A 21,065-nucleotide genomic window follows, 5' to 3' on the forward strand; every position below is an offset into this window, starting at 1 on the left:
GAGCCTGCTTGGGATTCTCTATTTCTATCAGGAAAATTTTCTATCAGGAAAATATAGGGCAAAGTGGGTGGGTAGGAGCAGGTAGGCAGTCAAGGTCAAATATTCACAGTCTTAGAGTGAACCACCGGCAGGGCCTTGCTGGCTCAGGGCAGTCCTTGCCTGAGGGGGTAGTTTCGGTTCCCATCAGGGGATGGTTTGCCTGCAGGGTCCTCCCCCTAAGCCAAGAGACAAGATGGCAAGACGATAAACTATAAAGTTTGAAGCCAAAATGGAGGCAGCTGAAGACCTCTTTCATGAAGTTTAAAGCAAAGCAGAACAAAACAAAACACGACACTATACATGTGATGTTGGCAGGCCAGCTCTGGGGACCCAGTGGGGGTCCCGCAGGACCAGCCCAGAGGGCCCTGGCTGAGCACAGGATGGAAATCAAACGCGAGCCAGCAGAAGGTGAAGGCAGAGTTCATTGTACAGAGAGAGGGAAGGTATGGAGTGGGACACTCAGAAAGGAAAGGACGGAGTCTTGCCTTTCTGTGTCGGGTCTGGGGGGTTTTATTGAGGATGGTGGTCTGGTGTGTCTGTCCTCTCAGGCATCCAGGAACTGGTTAGGACAAAGACGGGAGCCCAGGTGTTACTCCACGGAGCTGGGGGACTCGATGTGGAGATGTGCAGTGCTGGTGGTCTGCAAAACACATGTGATAGCTTCTTCCTGACACCCTCGCATGGTCCTTCCTTAGACATGTTCTATCCTAAAGAAATCACTAACTCCTAGTCCCTTATAAGGACGACATACACTATTTGCATTCTCAGGCGTGTATAAAAGTGGGGGTGCATGGGGCGCCTGGGTGGCGCAGTCGGTTAAGCGTCCGACTTCAGCCAGGTCACGATCTCGCGGTCCGTGAGTTCGAGCCCCGCGTCGGGCTCTGGGCTGATGGCTCAGAGCCTGGAGCCTGTTTCCGATTCTGTGTCTCCCTCTCTCTCTGCTCCTCCCCCATTCATGCTCTGTCTCTCTCTGTCCCAAAAATAAATAAACGTTGAAAAAAAAAAAATTAAAAGTGGGGGTGCAGGTCCTGGCAAGAACAGAAGCAGGAAAAGGAGCAAAAAGCAGGCTTTTATGCAGTCTTTCCATTTCCCTATCTCACGTGGTGCGCTAGGAACTATGTTAAAAGTTTTTCAAACTACTCATCTAATCCTCTCAACAACTCTAGGATGTGAGTACTCATAATCACAATTTAAAAGATAAGAAAACGGAGGCACAGAAAGGTCAAGTATTGCCCCAGGTCACACAGCAAGTAAGTAGCAGAACCAGGATTCAAATCCAAGCAATCTGGTTCCAGAGCCCATACAAGTAACCAGCACAGGACACAGCCAGCCAGGGTGGGACAGGTGGGTAGCTGGGGGCCTTCCCACATCCCCCAGGTTTTCAGTCAGCCCCAAGCCGTTCTCCAAGCTCCTGGCATGATCACTGCCAGTTTCTCCCCCTGGAACCCCAGCTCCTACCTGGTCTAGGTCCAGGTCTGAAGATGGGTTTTTAAAATGCTAAAAACAGGAGATGGGAGGATGAGTCTTTCAGCCAACGCAGATCCCTGGGCCTTCCCACCCTTTTCTGTGCTGTATTTTGTCTGCTCTGGTGGCTAAACATAGCAGGAAGTCATGCAGTGAGCCTCATATAAGGTGGAAGATGGGAAGTGGAGAGGGAAAACTGTGGCCTGTGGGAAACCCGGGTGGGGGGGGGGGGCGGGTAAGACAAAAATCCATATGAGTCTACTTAGCCTAACACAATAAAGAACCACAGACTGGGGGGCTAAAACAACAGCATTTTACTTCCCACGTTTATTGAGGGCAGAAGTCCGAGATCAAGGTGCTGACAAGGTGGCTTCTCCTGAGGCCTCTCTCCTTGGCCGGTAGACAGCCCTCTTCCTGATGTGTCCTCACATGGTCGTCCCTCAGTGCATGCCTGTGTCCCAATTTCTTATAATTATGCCAGTCACATTGAACTAGGGACCACTCTAATATCCTCATTTTTATTTATCACTGCTTTAAAGATCCTATCTCTAGGGGCACCTGGGTGGCTCAGTCAGTTAAACATCCGACTTCAGCTCAGGTCATGATCTCATAGTTTGTGGGTTCGAGCCCCGCATTGGGCTCTGTGCTGACAGCTCAGAGCCTGGAGCCTGCTTCCAATTCTGTGTCTCCCTCTCTCTGCCCCTCCCATTTGCACATGCTCTCTCTCTCTCAAAAATAAATAAACTTTAAAAAAATGAAAAAAAAAGATCCTATCTCTAAATACACTCCCATTCTTCATTACTGGGGTTAGGACTTCAACATACAAATGGAGGCAACACAATTCAGCAGATACTAGGATCCTACGGAAATGGATAGGCTGGAGCTGTGTGAGGTTTTGAATTGCTTAGAATATATATATATATTTAAGTAGGCTCCATGCCCAAAGTGGGGCTTGAACTCATGACCCTGAGATCAAGAGTTCCACGCTCTACTGGCTGAGCCAGCCAGACAACCCTGCTTAGAAAATATTTTAGACAGGGGTACCCGGCTAGCTCCGTTGGAAGGGCATGTGAATCTTGATTTTGGGGTCATGAGTTCAAGCCCCACACTGGGTGTAGAGATTATTTAAGTAAATAAATAAAAGTAAAAACTTAAAAAATATTTTAGACATACTGAAAGGTATAAAGAATAATATAAACTATACGTATATGATTACCCACTACTCACCTGAAGAAATGCTCCTGGCTGGCTCAGTCGGTAGAGTATGGGACTCTTGATCATGGTCAAGATCTTCATCATGAGTTCAAGCCCCATGTTGGATGTATTTATTTATTTATTTGTAAATGTTTGAAAGAGAGCCCTCAAGCGGGGGAGGGGAGGGCAGAAAGAGAGAGAGAATCCCAAGCAGGCTCCGTGGGTCTATCCCACGACCCGTGAGATCATGACAAGAACCAAAATCAAGAGTCAGATGCTTAACAAACTGAGCCACCCAGGTGCACCAGGATGTAGAGATTACTTTAAAAAGAAAAAAAAAAAAAAGATGGGGCACTTGGATATGGTCCGCTCAGCATGGACCCTGCTTGGGATTCTCTCTCTGTTTCTCTCTGTCCCTCCTGCACTCTCTTTCTCAAAATAAAGAAACTTTTTTAAAAAAAATTTGAAAAGAGAAGAGAAATGAAATGTTTCCAATCCAGTGGAAGCTCTGCTTGTAACCTTCACAGTCATGATCATCTCCCAACCTCCAGAGGTAACCGTATCTAGAATTTAGTGTTTCCAGTTTCCCCGGTGTTCCTTTATACTTTTACTATATACCTGTGCATCCTAAAATGATATATAATATTGTCTTTTTATGCCTTCAACTTTATGTAAATTGTAACATTCTCTATGTTTTTTAATTGAGGTGAAATTCACATAACATACAGTTCCCAGTATTAAAGTGTACAATGCAGTGGCATTTAGTGCATCCACAGTGTTGTGCAAACACCACTTCTCTCTAGTTCCAAAATTTTTCATCACACTAAAAGAAAACTCCACATCCATTAAGCAATTATTTTCCGTGTCCCCCTTCTTCCTCCCCACTGGCAACTACGGATCTGCTTTCTGTCTCTACAGAGTTGCTTCCCTGTGTTCTTTTGCAATGTTTTTGTTCAGCATTTCAGACATACATCCATGTGGTCACCTTTGACCATTGTTTGCTTGTTTTTCATTCCCATAAAATAAAATCGATCCCATCATGGGACTCAAACACATTTTTCAAGTTCTTAGTTCTCACTCCTATTGATGAATTTATGGAACTTTAAAAAAAGTCATTTGAGGGGCACCTGGGTGGCTCAGTTGGTTGAGCATCCGATCCTTGATTTCGGCTCAGGTCATGATCCCGGGGTCATGAGATCAAGCCCAGAGTCCAGCTCCATGCTGAGTGTAGAGCCTGCTTAAGATTCTCTCTCTCTCTCTCTCTCTCTCTCTTTCTCTCTCCCCCTCTGCCCCTCTTCCCCCACCTCTCAAATTAAAAAAAGAAATCAGGGGCGCCTGGGTGGCGCAGTCGGTTAAGCGTCCGACTTCAGCCAGGTCACGATCTCGCGGTCTGTGAGTTCGGCCCCGCGTCAGGCTCTGGGCTGATGGCTCAGAGCCTGGAGCCTGTTTCCGATTCTGTGTCTCCCTCTCTCTCTGCCCCTCCCCCGTTCATGCTCTGTCTCTCTCTGTCCCCCCAAAAAATAAATAAATAAAACGTTGAAAAAAAGAAAAAAAAATTAAAAAAAAAAAAGAATCATTTGAAAATAAGTATTAAATGCATGTGGCCACAAAGTCAAGCATCACAAAAGAAAATAAGGTGAAACTGTCTTTTCCCCCCTTTCAAAGAGACAACCACTTTACCTGGTTTTTTTTTAAGTTTATTTATTTATTTTGAGAGATAGAGAGTGTGCATGCACACCAGTAGGAGGAAAAGCAGAGACAGAGAGGGAGAGGGAGAATCCCAAGCAGGCTCCATGCTGTCGGCACAGCGCCCGACTTGGGGCTCAATCTTGGAACTGTGAGATCGTGACCCGAGGCAAAATCAAGAGTTAGACACTCAACCAACTGAGCCACCCAGGTGCCCCTATTTTTTTAAGTTTATTTATTTTTACTGATCTCTACACCCAATGTGGGGTTTGAACCCACAACCCCAAGATGGGAGTCGTACACTTCCCCAACTGAGCCAGCCAAGGCCCCCTGATAAGTAGTTACTGAGTGCTTGTTGTATGTAAAGCACTGTTTCAGGTTTTGGAGGTCCAGCAGTGAACAAAACAAAGCTCCCAGCTCGTATTCTAGCAGAGACAGACAGAGGAGGCACAAATAAACAACTAGATGTATATGTCAAAGGGCAGTAAGTGCTCTGAAAGAAAATAAAGGACCCTCAGGGACAGCAGTCAGGAAAGGCTTTCCTGATAAGGTAATATTTGAATTGTAGAGGATGAAACATCTTTTTCTTTCTATCCTCCAAGATTTGGTAGCTAGGACCTGTGAATTAAACTGATAGAAGACAGGTTAACAAGAGAATAAAAGTTTTAATTAGGTGCACACCAGAGTTTACATAGAAAAAAGTGACTCAGGAGGGTCCAGGTGCTTGAGACTTATATACCATCTGAGGCTAAACAAAGGAAAGGGGATTTTGGGCTTCTGTGTGGGAGGGAGTATGGGAAGGTGACCAGGAGAAGTATGGTAAGCAAGGGTTGCCTAGTAAGGTCTGTTATGTCTATTTCAGCCAGTGACTTCTCTGAATTAAGAGTTCACTTCTGGAATGGGAGAGGGAGACCTCTCAACAAATGTAAATTTCTTTTATAAATGTCAATTCCTTTACAAGAGCTTTTTAGGGCTTTTCCTGTGTCTGCTAGTTCTCAATGCCTTTAGCTCAAAATAACCATATTCTAAAGAGATCTATTTGTGGGTGGCTTATTCTGGTACCCTTTGGAATAAAGGCAGGACATCTAGAGCAAGAATGTTCCGGGGGCAGCATGTGTAAAGACCTGAGCTGAGAGGTCTCAGCATGTTGAAGAAGCAGCAAGGAGCTCAGTGGGGCTGAAGGGAAGTGAGGGCGGGGGTAACAGGTGTTAGCAAACCATTTATGCTGCTCTGCACTTCTCCATGAGCACTCTCTTGGCCTCTGTCCCGAATCAGCCTAAATCAAACTGCCTCATTCTGTTTCAGAAGCTCCCAGGGACTCCACCATATGGATACAGTGCAATTTATATAACTGGTTGTAGGGTTTTTCCTCTAATTTTTTTTTCTTTTTTCTTTTTTTTAGATAACATGAGGTATGAAGCGTGTAAAAAAGAAAACCACAGGTCCAAAATGGTGTCACTTAGGCCAAGTCAGCTAACCAAGACTTAATACCTAACCTAACTGCAGTTTCAACCCCCCAGGAATGTAGCTTTTAACCAGGCCACATGGAACTTCCTGGTCAATACTAGGAAGTATACTGATAGACCCCTTCCTCCCGCCTTAGGAGGGCAATCTTGCCTAAACAATGCGTTTCTTGCTAATAATTTTCTTCCTTCCTTCCTTCCCTCCTTCCCTCCTTCCTTCCTTCCCTTCTCTTCCGTTCTCTTTCTCCTTTTTCCCTCCCTCTGTCTGCATTTAAAAACTTTTCTTTTCTTTAGCTCAGCTCAGTAGACATCTCTCTACTTACTAAATGGGATGCTGTCCAATTCACAAATAGATTAATAAAACCAATTAGTTCTTCACATTTATTCAGTTGAAGTTTTGTTATTTAACAAGTGAATATCAGGAAGCGGTCAGAGTGGGTTATAAAAGGAGGAAAGAAAAGAGCAGACCTGCTCTTAACAGTTGTAAGCCCGGGCAAGAGTGGAAATGGAGGCCCACATACCATATGTCTAAATATTAAAAGTTATAAATTAAATGAACATACTGTTAAATAAAATATGCACTATTTCTTACCTTCATAACAATCTGGAAAGCTAGATTTAAATTTAAAATCTCAGGGCCTTTGGGGTTCTGTACCCAGCCCGTGGTCTGCCCACTCTTCTTCCCATTCCCGGCTCCATCCTGCACTGACAAGGTCCTTGAATGCATAGGTCTGGACACCTCAGTCAGCTTAGGAGTTTCCATCTATGCTGCCCTTGGCCTAGAGCTACTTGGGAGGATAGCGCCAGGGAAGAGGCCCAGATAGCCCCTACACATGGGCTGGGGCCATTTAGGCAATAAAGTCCAAGGTGCCAGGGACTCAGATGATGGGCTAAAAGGGTGGGGGAGGGCACCTGGATGGCTTAGTTAGCTAAGCATCTGACTCTTGGTTTTGACTCAGGTCATGATCTCACGGTTCGTGGGTTGGAGCCCCGCATCAGGCTCTGTGTTGACAGTGCAGAGCCTGCTTTGGATTCTCTCTCCCCCCCCTCCCTTACATGCATGCTGTCTCTCTTTCAAAATAAATAAACTAAAAAAAAAAAAAAAAAAAAAAAAAAAAAAAAGGATGGGGGAGGGGGACAAGGTTAGCAGAACCACTTAATTCCACAGACTTCCTGCCCTTTAGGGAGACAGCTGGAGGAGAGTCAGAACAGGGTCCTGTGAAGTACAAGACCCAGGGCAGGGTCTCCACTTGCCCAAGTCTAAGGCCGGTGCAGCTGAAGAGTAGAAACTGCCTAGTGGCCTTGGGGGAAAAAAACTAACAGCATGGAGAAAGTGGGCTGGGCAGGGCAGAGCAGAGAGTGGGAACCATCAGCCCAGCCAGCTGGAGGGACCCGGCTAAGCGGGTAGCAGGAAGGGATAAAGTCCCAAGCTCTCCAAGGCATGCCCACATCAGGGCTGGCCAAAGGGAAAACTTGACCCTTGTAAAGGAAGCTCAGCTCTTACTGCTCAAACAATACCAGCCACTGAGACCACAAGAAGAAAGTATAAACAAGGAAGCTGGAACAAGTAATGAAAATACTATCATCTCTTCTGTTGGTCAGTGAACATCATTGTAAAATCAACTGATCTCCTGCAAGAGATATAGAACTAGGAATGTGGATTTTGTCACCAGCAAGACCCCAAGACCTGACCCTTGCATGTACCCACTCACCTTTGTCCCACATTTCCTTAAGTCTTGTTTCCAGCATATTTTTCTTTAAGTAAACTCTAGCTCCAACATGGGGCTCAAACCCAAGACCCCAAGATCAAGAGTCACATGCTGTACTGATTGAACCAGGCACTCAATTTCCAGCTTGTCTTTTAACTCAGGCAAAAAATCCCACGGCATAGCATCCCATGATAAAAACTGAAAGGACAGCCCTGACCACCCAGACTAGTCTGAGCTCAACCACGACTCAGAACTGTGCAGATGGGCCCTGGAGTAACCAACGGTTGTCTCTCCCTCATTGTAATTCTAAAATATCCACCCAAGAAGGAGCTGAACTTCATTAACATCACGCACAATGCGTGCATAGGCACTTCTCCCTGACCTTATGCCCACCTCTACCTATAAGGACACAACTCCTCTTTCTGAATATTCATCCTACCCTAAACAAAAGAAACCCACATACTCGTGCTTGGGAAGTCACAGCTTCCCAAGTTACAGTTTTGGAACTTATTCCCCTGATCTCCCTATTTGCTGCAAACAAAGTTTCCTTTCTCTGACACCTCGAGCTGGTGTAGTCTCTACCTGTAACTCACCAAGGAGGGAACTCACATCAGTTCAGTTACAATTTCAGGCCCAACACGGTAGCTAATTAACAGAGAGAGATGGAGCAAGTCACTTTGCATCTCTGATTCCTCATCAATCAAATTGGGATATACTTCCCCAATCTCTACTTGCAAGAGCTTTTTATGATTATACAACAGTATGTTCCTTTCCTGGATGTGAATTTTCTCTTTCAAAGCTGACTGGCTGGCTCAACATAACCTCTATGCAACCTTCACTAAAATCAGGAATCAGAATGGTCAAGCTGCCTCCTGCCAGATGAACATCCAGGCACGGAGGACCAGCTGAGAGGAAGACATGCCAGCCTTTCTTGGAAAGGAAGAGAAGCCAGCCTTTCCAAGCACCTGTCTACAAGCACCAGGGGGAATAGGGCAGAGTACCTGGAAAGCCAACCCTGACGTCTCTATTGGCAGGTGATCATTTGCACAAAGGATCTCTGTCATTTACATTTCACTTAACTCCTAGGGACAAAAGCAGACAGGCAAAAGGCAGATTCCAAACACTCGGTATGTAGAGTTGTGCTGGACACATTAGGGAGCTTGCCAGTGTCTGAGAGGACTAAGGACATACCTACAGAACAACAGAACAGTCCTTTACAGAGGAGTAATGTGTCCACACATGCCTGTGTGTGGGTCAGTACTAATGACCGTCATTACTGAGTAAAAGAGTGCCATGCCAAACCTGACAGATCTGATGCAATCCCCATCAAAATCCCAGCAGGCTGTTTTAAGGAAATAGACAAGATGATTTAAAAATGTGTATGGAAAAGCAAAAGCTCTGGAATAGTCAAAACAATCTTGAAAATGAACAGAGCTGGAAAACATACATGACCTGACATCGACATTTACTGTAAAGCTTACAATAACCAATTACAATAAAACTTACAATGCGGTATCAGTGGGAGGAGAGACAAATAGATTGATGGAACAGAATAGAGTCCAGAAATGGATTCATACATATATGTTAGTTGATATTTAAAAAAAAAAAATGCCAAGTCAAGTCAATGGGGAGAGAAATGTCTCTTCAATGAAAATTGCTGGGGAAAAAAAAAGAAAGAAAAGAAAATTGCTGAAAATATTGGAAATCCATTTGGAAAAAAAATGAACCCTGGAACCATAAAGCTTCTTGAAGAAAACAGAAGACTATCTTTGTGATTAGGAGTAAGGAAAGAAAAAAAAAAGGAGTAAGAGTAAGGAAAGACTCCTTGGGGAGGATATTAAAAGAAAAAAAAACTGATAAAATGGCTTCACCAGCATTTTAAATGTCTGCTTTTTTTTTTTTTTTTTTTAACGTTTATTTATTTTTGAGAGAGAGAGAGCACACGCCAGGGAGGGCCAGAGAGAGGGGGACAGAGGGTCCCAAGGAGGCTCCACACTGACAGCAGAAAGCCTGATGTGGTGCTCAAATTCACGAAGCATGAGATCATGACCTGATCCAAAGTTGGACACTTAACCCATTGAGCCACACAGGTGCCCCATAATGTCTGCTTATCAAAAGACACTAACAAGAAAATAATTGACAAGCTGCAGACCTGGAAAAATGTCTTTGCAGCCATAAAACTGAGAAAGGATTTATAGCCAAGACATATAAAGAACTCTTACAAATCGACACTAAAAACATAAACATTCCAATTACAAAATGGGAAAAGACTTCAACAAACACTTTCACAAAGTAAGATACACAAATGGCCAATAAGCAGTTTAAAAAGTGCTCACTGGGGTTCCTGGGTGCTCAGTCAGTTAAGCACCCGATTCTTGATTTCAGCTCAGTCACGATCTCACAGTTTATGAGTTCCAGCCCCAAGTCGGGCTCTGTGTTGACAGCACGGAGCCCGCTTGAGACTCTCTGTCTCCCTCTCTCTCTCTATGCCCCTCCCCTGCTCACGCTCTCTCTCCCCAAATAAAGAAAAACATTTAAAAAATTAAAAATTACTTCTGAGGGAAATGGCATTTACAACCACAGAGAAATACAACTTCATACACACTAGTGATGAGGGACCATAAGGCAAGCTAAGGGCAAAGCACAAGCTAGCACCTCCCTCCCCCCCAGGTGGGAGGTGCGTGATATTCCTCAGGCACCCCGGCTGCCCAAGGACAAAGGAAAGGAAAGAAAACAGATCACAGTCATGCAGGACATGAGTCTCCATCAGTTTACAAATATCTCAGTAAATTACAAGAAAAAGGCAATCTTATCAGTAGCCTCATCTCCAGAAACCTATAGACTCAGTTTCCTGGAGCCCCAACATCCCCCTTCCATAGTGATGTGGGAACAAAGGCGAGAAGGAAATGGCAGGTAAAATTAAGTTTCCTTATAACCTGCTGCCCGTTGACAAACACTTGAGGCAAATACAGAGTAGAACACTTCTCTAGGAACGCCCTACCGTCCTAACGTTAATGTCTTACTAGAGGGAAAACAACCTTAGCTAGACAACAGCAAGGCCTTAGGCATCTTAGGCGTCCTCTTTAGTGTATCAAAGTCCCTCTGGAGGCCTCCCTTTTGTCTTTACCTCCCCCAATTCCATAGTATATAAGCAGTCACTCTACACGACACCAGCGCAGCTCTTTCTGCCCGCGGGTCCTGTCCCCGTGCTTTACTAAAATCATCTTTTTTCACCAAAGAAGTCTTCAAGAATTCTTTCTGAGTCATCAGCTCCGAACGCCACCACCCCCACCATCACCCCAAAACCTCATCACTAGAATGGCTAAAATAAAAAGACTGATGTGCCGGTTACCTATTGGTGCATATCTTATTACCCCAAAGCTTAGTTTGGTCGACAATTACAATTGTTTTGTCTCTTACAACTTCTTTGGGTCAGGAAGTCAGGATGGGCTTGGCTTCGTGACGCTGGCCTGGGCTGGGGGTGGGAGGCGGTCTGCTGTTGCAGTGAGACTACGGCTGGATGTGGAAAAGGGGGACTGGAGCAGCTGAGGCCTCTCTCTCTTCCTTCACATACTTTTACCGTCTCTCCATGTGGTCTAGTTTGGGCTTCTTCCCAGCATGGCAGCCTCAAGGTATCAGACTTCCTTCCAGGGGGCTGAGGTCTCCAAGGCTAACATGGATGCTGCTGATTACTTTGCACTACCTAGCCAAGAAGCCACAGCCGCACTTTCCTCCCATTCCATGGGTTACAAGTGAGTCAACCAACCCACCCACATTTAAGGGGCATGGACTTAGACTCTGTCTCTTGATGTGGAAGTGGTAGGAGGCTAGAAGAGCACAGGAGGATGAGAGATACTCTCGCACTCATTTTTGGAAAACAACCTGTGGTGGATAAGCTCGGCAAGAAAAGCAGATCACACCAGGCCTCGTAAGCCACACTAAAGTTCAGTCTTTTTTTGAGAGAGAGAGAGAGAGAGAGAGAGAGAGAGAGGGAGAGAGAGAGGGCAAGCAAGGGAGGAGCAGACATAGGCAGGGGACAGAGGATCCCTGTGCTGACAGCAGGGAGCCAAGAGAGCCTGATGCGGGCTCGAACTCAGGAACTATGAGATCACGACCTCAGTCGAAGGCAGTCGCTCAACCGACCGAGCCACCCGGCCACCCCTAAAGTTCAGTCTTGCTAGGTATTGTGATGGGGGGCCCCCTGGAGGGTTTAAGCAAGAGAGTGAATTTAGCCAATTGTTTTGAAGAGTTCATTACAGCAGGTTGGGGATAAAGAATTTGTGAGGAGGGTTTGGATGCAGAGAGACCATTTAGGTGGGAGGTCAGAAGTTCAAGTGCCAAGCATGACCGTGAGTCCAGCCTAGGTAAGGGCACAGGGAGAATGTCGGGGAAGGTTTCTGCCCGTCCAGCTGCTCTGTTCCAGGAGAACCATGGGGAAACAGGTTTGTTTGAGACGCGTTGGGCTTGCAAGGCCCGGGGGGACGTACCGAGACTGGAAGCTGGGAGATAAAAATTTAGTAAACAACCAACAGCATTTTAAAAGGCACAGAAGTGAACGTGTGAGTCAGCCCAAGCTTTAGAATCTCTCTCCTCCTCCCGGACTCACCGCGGACGGGGCCAAGGTCTCACACAGACTGAAAGGCGCATGCGCACGCCTACTCCCACGGGCGGTCCCTGGGCGGCAGCTTCCTGCTTGCGCACGCGCGTTGTGCGGCGGTCGCCATGGAGACGCGTGGCCCTGGGCTGGCGCTTAGCTCCTGCGGCCCGCGGGCTCGGCGGCCGCGGGTCTTGGGCTGCCCCAGGCGCAGGTGGCGGCCGGGAAGGCGGATGGACTGCCGCGGTGGGGCCGGGGCATCCGGGTACGGAGAAGAGGGCGAGGACGAAGACGAGGAGGAGGAGGAGGAGGAGGAGCGAGAAGGTGACACTGCGAGCTCGCAGAGGGCCAAACTGCCCCCCATAGCAGGCAACGCCTTAGAACTGAGCAAACAGAAGGTGAAGAAGAAAAGGAAGAAGAAGAAGACGAAAGGGTCGGGCAAGGGGGACGGTAAGAGGCTCAGCTAGCGCGGCAGCCTCAGCTCCCGTGCCAGAGTTTCTTTCTTCCTTTTTTTAAAATGTTTTAATTTACATGTGTTTATTTTTGAGAGACAGAATGAGACAGAGCATGAGCGGAGGAGGGGCAGAGAGAGGAGACACAGAATCTGAAGCAGGTTCCAGGCTCTGAGCTGACAGCACAGAGCCTGATGTGGGGCTCGAATCCACCAACCTCCAACCTCGGAGATCTTTTAAATTTTTTTTTTCAACGTTTATTTATTTTTGGGACAGAGAGAGACAGAGCATGAACGGGGAGGGGCAGAGAGAGAGGGAGACACAGAATCGGAAACAGGCTCCAGGCTCTGAGCCATCAGCTCAGAGCCTGACGCGGGGCTCGAACTCACGGACCGCGAGATCGTGACCTGGCTGAAGTCGGACGCTTAACCGACTGCGCCACCCAGGCGCCCCAAACCTCGGAGATCTTGACCTGAGCCGAAGTCAGACACTTCACCGACTGAGCCACCCAGGCACCCCTCCCATGCCAGGGTTTCTTCTCCAAGGTCACCTCTCCCCACTCCTCACAGAGATCCCTCATCTACTTGCAGGACCACTTCAGACCAGAAACAGAAACTCGCCAGTCCCAAACAGAGGTCCTCCCACTTGACGCAACACGGTGATGCCCCAGCCCCACCCATAAAAACCATAGGTGTCCACAGAGACCCCGCATCCTGCATGGAGAATTCTCTACAGCCTTGGAGACCCTCTACCCCACAGAGATCCCCCACATAGCAGCATTATTCCCACAGAGGGTCCCAGCTCCACACAGCAACTCAGCTTTGCACGGACACCCTCTCAATTTCCTAATCCCTCAGCTGGAACTCAGAATCTTAAATATCCCCGCCTTGCCCACAGAAATTTCAAGCCCTCCTGCAGAGATCCCCTCATCTTCACACCCACACACACACACACACACACACACACACACACACACACACACACTTTCCCCAATCCTAAAATACTAAGACACTAAGTGACCAACATGCTCAGAAACGCAGGCTTTTTGCCTTCTGTCTCATGTGCTCAGGACACCTGCCCTAGATGTTAGACATCCTGTAAATACATATAAAGTATCTTTACTGCACAGACTGTCTTCTGCCCCCCCCCCCCTTTGCCAGGGCCAGCCATCAGCCAGCCACACACACACCATCACACTAGTCACTGCTACATACTCTTATACTCCCCAACACCCTCAACAACAACCTCCTTATATCATTCTAGTCACCAAATAAAACTCAAGTACAGATACCCCATCAGGCACAGCCTTTCCCAGTCTACACATACACATGGGTCCTCTGCTACACACACACATTCATAAACCCCACCCCACCCCAGACACTTCCTACACGCATGTGACTATGCCCTCAGGTTCTCCAGCTTTATGGACACCTCTCATACATACACACAGCAACACATGCCACAATCCCATGGGCTACCTGTATCTCACAAATTTCCTCTCCCAGAACCGCCCATCCCCCCCGATTTCTCAACAGAGGCACTGAGCACCCACTTTATGGAGAGTGCAACCGTGACATGGAATGCACCTGCCTTTGTCACTTGTGTGGTCCCCCTCTGGGGACCGTCCTTGATCCTGGCACAGCAGCCCTGACCTGCAGCATGGTTAGTCCCTGGTTCAAGTTCCTGGGCCCTGGCCCGTTGGCCTGCAGAGCTGGTACCCCCTGGCAAGCTGGGGGCAGAAGGAGCGGCAGCCTTCCCCATGTCATCCTTGTATTTGGGGGAGGGAGCCACGGGAAGATTATAATGGCTCCTGTGGGTGGAATCTTCACAGAAAGGCAAGAAAGAAATTCTGGAGTTTAGGTCCAAAAGCCCCATGTGTATCTCCAAAACCAAACTGGGAAACTTCTTATCTTTTTGGCTTCGCTTCTGACTCGAGACGTTGTAATGGCATGTAACTCATACTGTCAGCAGGGGACACTGAGTTGTTTTTGAGGAGTAGGAAGATACAGAAATGACCAGGCAGGATTTTTTTTTATTTTCTCTTGTTTTGGGAGGGATTTCTGTCTCCCCAAAAGTAGAAGGATGAGCTGATGAAAGAGCCATAACTTACAGTATTTTATATGAGTATTCTACAATTCAGAAGTGCTATTAATATAAGAAATATCAGCACAAGCCACGAAGCAGAAGTATTTCCCGGCTTGGCATAATATCGCTTTCCACAATCAGATGTAGGGAGCGTCTCTGTTGTTCTCATTTCTCCCATCATGAAGAAGTCTGCACTAGGGGTAGAGACTCATGGAAGCGGAAGGTACCTCGATGTGCATGTGGAGCATGGTAGAAAGAACAGGGCACTGGGAGTCAGGCCTGTGTTCAAATCCTGGTCCTGCCACTCACTATGTGACGTTGCTTGAGTTAGACTTTTTTTTCTTATTTATTTATTTATTTATTTATTTATTTAAAGAGCACGAGTAGGGGAGGGGCAGAGAGAGAGGGAGAGAGAGAATCCCGAGCAGGCTCCGTGCCCTCAGCACAGAGCCCAATACAGGGCTCGAACTCACAAACCATGAGATCATGACCAGAGCCAAATCAAGGGTCGGACGCTTAACGGACTGAGCCACCCAGGTGCCCCCGTTAAGACTTCTGGAGTCTCAGTTTCCTCAGCTGGAAAATAGGACTGATAGACTTTATCCAGAGGACCTGGCCTACAGTATGTGCTCGATAAATGGTTCCTCCTCCCGGCAAAATGACCTGACGGAAAGCATAGAGTCAGTGCGTGTGTACAGGTTGGTGGGCTTGGCTAGCTGAGCTCTAGGTCCCCAGGGGCCTCCACCCCCTCACATCTTTGGTGACTCGGGCATCGCAACCGAGCAGGCGGAGGGCAGGCAGCAGGCTGACAATCGCTAACACCTTTCATCTGCTCAGCAGATAAACATCAGAGTCGAGGCCTGAAGAATCGGCAGCTGTCCTCATCCTTCCACGACATCTTAAGTCCCCGCAAAGACCCCGGCCCGAGGCCAGAGCGCAAGCAGGACAAAGCTGAAAGCAAGCCCACGCCCCCTTACTCCTCCACTCGAAGTCTCCGCTCTGTCGCTGAAATAGAAGAGCACCTCGCCAAGCAGGTCAACGAAAGCCTGCGTTGGGATGGAATTCTCGCCGACCCGGAGGCAGAGAAGGAAAGGATTCGCATATATAAATTGAACCGGAGGAAGCGGTACCGGCTCTTGGCCCTGAAGGGCCTCCACCCTGACCCGTGCGCCGAGGAGGACCCGGAGAGCCGACCCTGCCTCCCGGAGACAGACAGTGGCCCCGACGGCAGGAGGGCCCACCACCCCGATCCCTTCTTCCGAGGCACCGTCACACATTCTGACCTGGTTCTGCCAGAGTGACCATCCACCCCCGACACCGACCGGCTTGCGCGTTGTCCTCCGCACAGGTTTTTACCCGTTAGAAAAGAATAATAAAAAGAAATCGGACCTCCGTCGGAAGGAAGCGGATGTCTGGTGTGTCCGGCGGGTCGGCCTCTCTCCTTCCACCAGGGCGTCCGAATCGCCCGGGGGAACCGCAGTCCCTTAACCTCCGCAGTGTAATGGACAGAGTTGCTTCAGGATTTTTTGTTTCTTTCTCAGACAAGTTGGCATCTCTTTCTTACTTAATTTCTCGTCGCAGATGTCTGTCATCTTCCCCTCAGAAAGAGAAAGTGTGTAGATGATCTCAGTTCTAAATCTTAAGCTAATTTAACGGGTAAAACACAGCATGCTTCTCTGGGCCCGAGAAAAGTGCCTCAAATATCCTGGAGCCTTTTTTTTTTTTTTTTTTTTTTTTAAATTACACACACTCCCTGCCCTGATGTGGTTGTCAAAATAACTGAGTTCCAGAACTCCAACCCTGGGAGATAATTATGAGAAGTCTCAAAAGGAATATTGCTTCTCTTCTAAATATGGTCCTCCCAGAGAGCAAATTGCTGGTTGCCAGAGGGGAAGGGGTGGGGGCAGGGGGGAAATGGGTAAAGGGGCCCAACTGCTCAGTGATGGATGGTAAGCACACTTGTGGTGGTGATCACCTTGTCGTGTGGGCAAATACTGAATTATAATGTACACCTGGAACGCCGTAATGTTATATACCAATTTTATCTCACTTAAAATATATATATATATATATATATATATATATATATAGTCCTCTAATCCCTTAAAACGGGATTTTAAGCAAAGTTCTGGAGGGTTAAAAAGACCTTACTATGCTACTTGTCCTAAATTAATATCCTTCCCTCGCACGAGTATTTATTGAGTGAGGGCCATGTGTTGGGTTAGTTTGGGTTTTCCAGAAGCAGACCCCGAGACAAAGACCCAAATGCAACTAGATTATTTGGGGCATAAAGGAAAGGTCAGCAGAGAAGGCACAGGAGGGAAAGACCATCAGTCCAGGGACACTGTTAAACCAGTTTCCATACTGGGTAACTGGAGCTTATCCAGTCCGAGAGTGAGGGAGCTGGGCTGTTATACTGCCCATAGGCATTGGCTGAGGTGTGGTGCTGGGGGGGGGGGGGCGTTAATTTCCTGTCATTTCCAGCCTGCCAAAGGTGTGGGCCTTGAGGCCTACTTCTGTTGGGGGCACGGGGATCACCCTCAGGCACAAAGATGCAGACCTCGCGAGGGGTCCAAGGGATAGGGTAGTTTCTATGCAGCATAGTGTAGGGCCCAAGAGGGTCAGAGCGGAGGTCTAAGATCAGGTCCCTGCCTTCTGAGGAATTAAAGACCTGCAGTGTACTCGGGAAACGTTGAAAGCCAATACAAAACATCACAATGCCTTTTTGAAAGTTAAGCACAAGTGGTCATCTTGGTCCCTGTTAGCCCCAGCTGACCGAGCAGCCTTCTTCCTGCCTTAAACGGCTGCTTACAGAGTTTTCACGTTTGGAAGAGGCCTGTCCTCCCCTGGAGAGCCCCCCTGGCAGGGGCCCTCGAGCAGACAGCAATGGCCCTCTCTGCGTGGCCATCCAGGTTGAAGGGCAACCATGGAATCACGTGAAGGGAACGTGGGCTTTGGCGTGGCCCCAAGGGGAGGAGGACAGGGGACGTGTTAATGCTCAGCCACAGGACCTTGCCCGACACCCCAGTGCTCAAGGTGAAGACAGCAGAGGGTGGAAAGCTGGGCTGCACCTCCCGTGGTCTTCGGGTCAGCCACAGTGTGCCTGAGGGAGTGCGGCACACGGAAGGGTCTGTGGCCTCAGGATGTCTTGGTCGCTTTGCATTAGAGCTTTCTTTCCGTGGGTGGTGAGAGTGGGGATGGCCTGTGGTCACCTTTCTGCTATGAGACAGTCTGGCATAGTGGTGGAAATGATGAGTTCTGACGTCAGAGCTGAATTTCTCTCTTTCCCACTATATGTGCGGGCTGTGTCACCTCGGGCACACGGAATGGCCTCTCCAAGCATGAGTCACCGTATCTGGAAAGAGGGACGCAGATACCTACCTCAGTGCCATGAGAATCACATGCGATAATTGCGTAGGGCATTTGGCATAGCGCCTTGCCCCCTGGGAAGCACGCAATCCATAGTAAGGGTTTTGGCGTTGATGTTTTGGGCCGGGGTAACTCCGCAGCTGTTGGAGAGACGGGCCTGGTGCTGGTGTAGAGCTCACCTCATCAAAGAGCGAGCTTCACAAAGAAATGGGGATTCAGTGGCTGGCCAATTCAAAGAAGCCACAAAACAAATTCCTGGGGCGCAGCCAAGAGGGAATGTGGGAGGAGTGAAGCCAGGGTCTCAGAGTCTGGTGTTTGGGGGGCCTTGGGGCCGAACAAAAAAGTGCCTACTTGGAACTTGGAACCTTTTTATTACGAAGTGGTTTTCCATCTTGTGAATATATGCCACAGACATTTCAGTCACTGTGAAATGGACACATTGCAGTTACCTCATATGGCTCTTGTGAATAAAACTGTCATGAGTGTGCTCCTTTTTGGACACGTTTTCATTTCTCTTGGATAACTATCTCCTGGTATTTCGTTGTGGTTTTATTTGGCATTTCCCTGACATCTAATGATGTTGAACACCTTTTCGTGTGCTCATTTTGCATCCATGTATCTGCCTTTGTGAAGTGTCCGTTCAAGTCCCTTGCGCATTTAAAAAATATGTATGTATTTTTAATGTTTATTTTTGAGAGAGAGAGAGAGAGAGCGTGTGAGCAGGGGAAGGGCAGAGAGAGAAAGAGAGAGAATCCCAAGCAGGCTCCACACTGCCAGTGCAGAGCCCGACGTGGGGCTTGAACCCACAAACCGTGAGATCATGACCTGAGCTGAAATCAAGAGTTGGATGCTCAGCCGAATGAACCATCCAAGTGCCCCCATCGCCCATTTTTAACAGGGTTGTTCATCTTTCAATGTTGACTTGTAGGAGCTCTTTGTATATTCTGGATATAAATCCTTTGTCAGATGTAAATTTTTTTTGTCTGGATTACCTTTTATTTTCTTAAAGGAGTCTTTGAAGAACAGAAGTTTATATAGAGTTTGATGTATCTTTTCTTCAGATTTTCTATTTCATTGTGTCAATTTGGTAAGATAAGTTTGTCAAAGGAATTTCCCCTTTTTAACTAAGCTGTCAAATTCATTGGCATAAAGTTGTTCCTAATATTACCTTAGTATACTTTAGGTGCCTGTGAGATCTGTGTGCAAGTCATGGCATTGGTAATTTGTGCTATTTCTCGATCAATCTACGAGTGGGAACTGCCCCACACAGTTACTGATAATTGGGGTTACTGCAGGGTCCCCTTTTTGTTCTTTTAGCCTGCTGACACCTGTGTGGTCAATCCTCTGTATGAAATCCCCTCTGCTTGGGGCACCTGGGTGGCGCAGTCGGTTAGGCGTCCGACTTCAGCCGGGTCACGATCTCGCGGTCCGGGAGTTCGAGCCCCGCGTCAGGCTCTGGGCTGATGGCTCAGAGCCTGGAGCCTGTTTCCGATTCTGTGTCTCCCTCTCTCTCTGCCCCTCCCCCGTTCATGCTCTGTCTCTCTCTGTCCCAAAAATAAATAAAAACGTTGAAAAAAAAATTTAAAAAAAAGAAATCCCCTCTGCTGGAAATATCTAGTATGATTTGGGCCTTGCTGACTGGACTCTGATTGTCATACATGGTTTATACCAGCATTTCTTAAAGTGCATTTCAAAAAACATTAGTGCTATGTTTTTTAGTCCTTCATTAGTCCATGAAATGCTCATGGGTCCTCTGGTCCAATGAGTTTAGAATATTCTGCAAACTAGATTTTCCCTATTGAAGATTCTCCATCCACATTAACATATTAAAGGCTAGGGTAGTTTATTGCACAGCAAATATTTACTCCTCCCACATTCATGGGGGAAGTATGGTTCCCTGACCCACTGATGTTAGGTTTGACCATGCAACTTGCTTTGGCCAATAGAACATGCATGGAAGTGATTGGGTGGCAGTTCCTAGTGTAAACTTTAAGAGGTTTTGTATGTTTCTACTTGCTCCTCTGGGATCTTTTGACCTCTTGCATGAGAAGAATGTGCCCCAGATAATCTCTCTAGCCTGCTTCAGAGACAAGTGGAATGAACCTGAACTCAACACCTGACCTTGGGCAGAACTGCCCTATCAGGCCTATAAACTTTTACACAAGAAATTAATGCTGCTGTGTGCCACTGCGATTTTGTGGCTGGTAAGCAGCAAAAGCTGACTAATGCAGGTGTTCTAAACACTAGCGGTTTGGTTTTGTTTTGATATTTATTTATTTTTGAGACAGAGAGAGACAGAGTGCTAGTGGGGGAGGGGCGGAGAGAGAGGGAGACACAGAATCCGAAACAGGCTCCAGGCTCTGAGCTCTCAGCACAGAGCCTGATGAAGGGCTCAAACCCATGAACTGTGAAACCATGACCTGAGCCGAAGTCAGGTGCTTAACCAACTGAGCCACCCAGGTGCCCCACTAATGTGGGTGTTCTAAAGAGCCCTGCAATGAACATATTTGGTATTTTCAGCTTTTCATTTTCCCAAACTTATTTTTTTTTAATGTTTAATTCATTTATTTTGAGAGAGAGAGAGCAGTAGAGGGGCAGAGAGAGACAGAGAGAAAGAATCCTAAGCAGGCTCCATGCTGTCGGCATTGACAAGAGCCCAGTGTGGGACTCGATCTCATGAACTGTGAGATGATGACCTGAGCTGAAGCCAAGAGTTGGACGCTTAACTGACTGAGCCACCCAGCACGCCTTCCCAAACTTATTTGATCATAGAACCTCCTTTTGGTCCATAGAAAGAACTCTGGGAAGTAGTGTTATGCACAAAACACTTTGTAGTGATTATACTCTAAAACAAAATTATTAGAATTTAATTTTGAGGGTCACCTGGGTGGCTCAGTCAGTTAAGTGTCTAACTTCGGCTCAGGTCACGATCTCACGGTTCACGGGTATGAGCCCTGCGTCGGGCTCTGTGCTGACAGCTCAGAGCCTGGAGCCTGCTTCAGATTCTGTG

General features: G+C 47.4%; 1 protein-coding gene across 1 annotated transcript; it reads left to right on the forward strand.

Annotated features, from left to right (window-relative positions):
- Positions 1–12,382: 12,382 nt before the first annotated feature.
- On the forward strand, positions 12,383–15,987 carry CE1H17orf97 (chromosome E1 C17orf97 homolog). The gene is made up of 2 exons (XM_030296525.1): positions 12,383–12,599; positions 15,524–15,987. Exons 1-2 carry the CDS (start codon positions 12,383–12,385, stop codon positions 15,985–15,987), a joined length of 681 nt encoding a protein of 226 aa, XP_030152385.1.
- The last annotated feature ends 5,078 nt before the right edge of the window (positions 15,988–21,065 follow it).

This window comes from Lynx canadensis, chromosome E1 (assembly GCF_007474595.2).
Source record: "Lynx canadensis isolate LIC74 chromosome E1, mLynCan4.pri.v2, whole genome shotgun sequence".
Classification (NCBI taxonomy): domain Eukaryota; kingdom Metazoa; phylum Chordata; class Mammalia; order Carnivora; family Felidae; genus Lynx; species Lynx canadensis.

Coding starts and splice junctions, on each gene's coding strand:
- CE1H17orf97 (XM_030296525.1), top strand. CDS start 12,383: ATGGACTGCCGCGGTGGGGCCGGGGCATCCGGGTACGGAGAAGAGGGC. Junction 12,600..15,523: donor AGGGTCGGGCAAGGGGGACG/GTAAGAGGCTCA, acceptor TCATCTGCTCAG/CAGATAAACATCAGAGTCGA.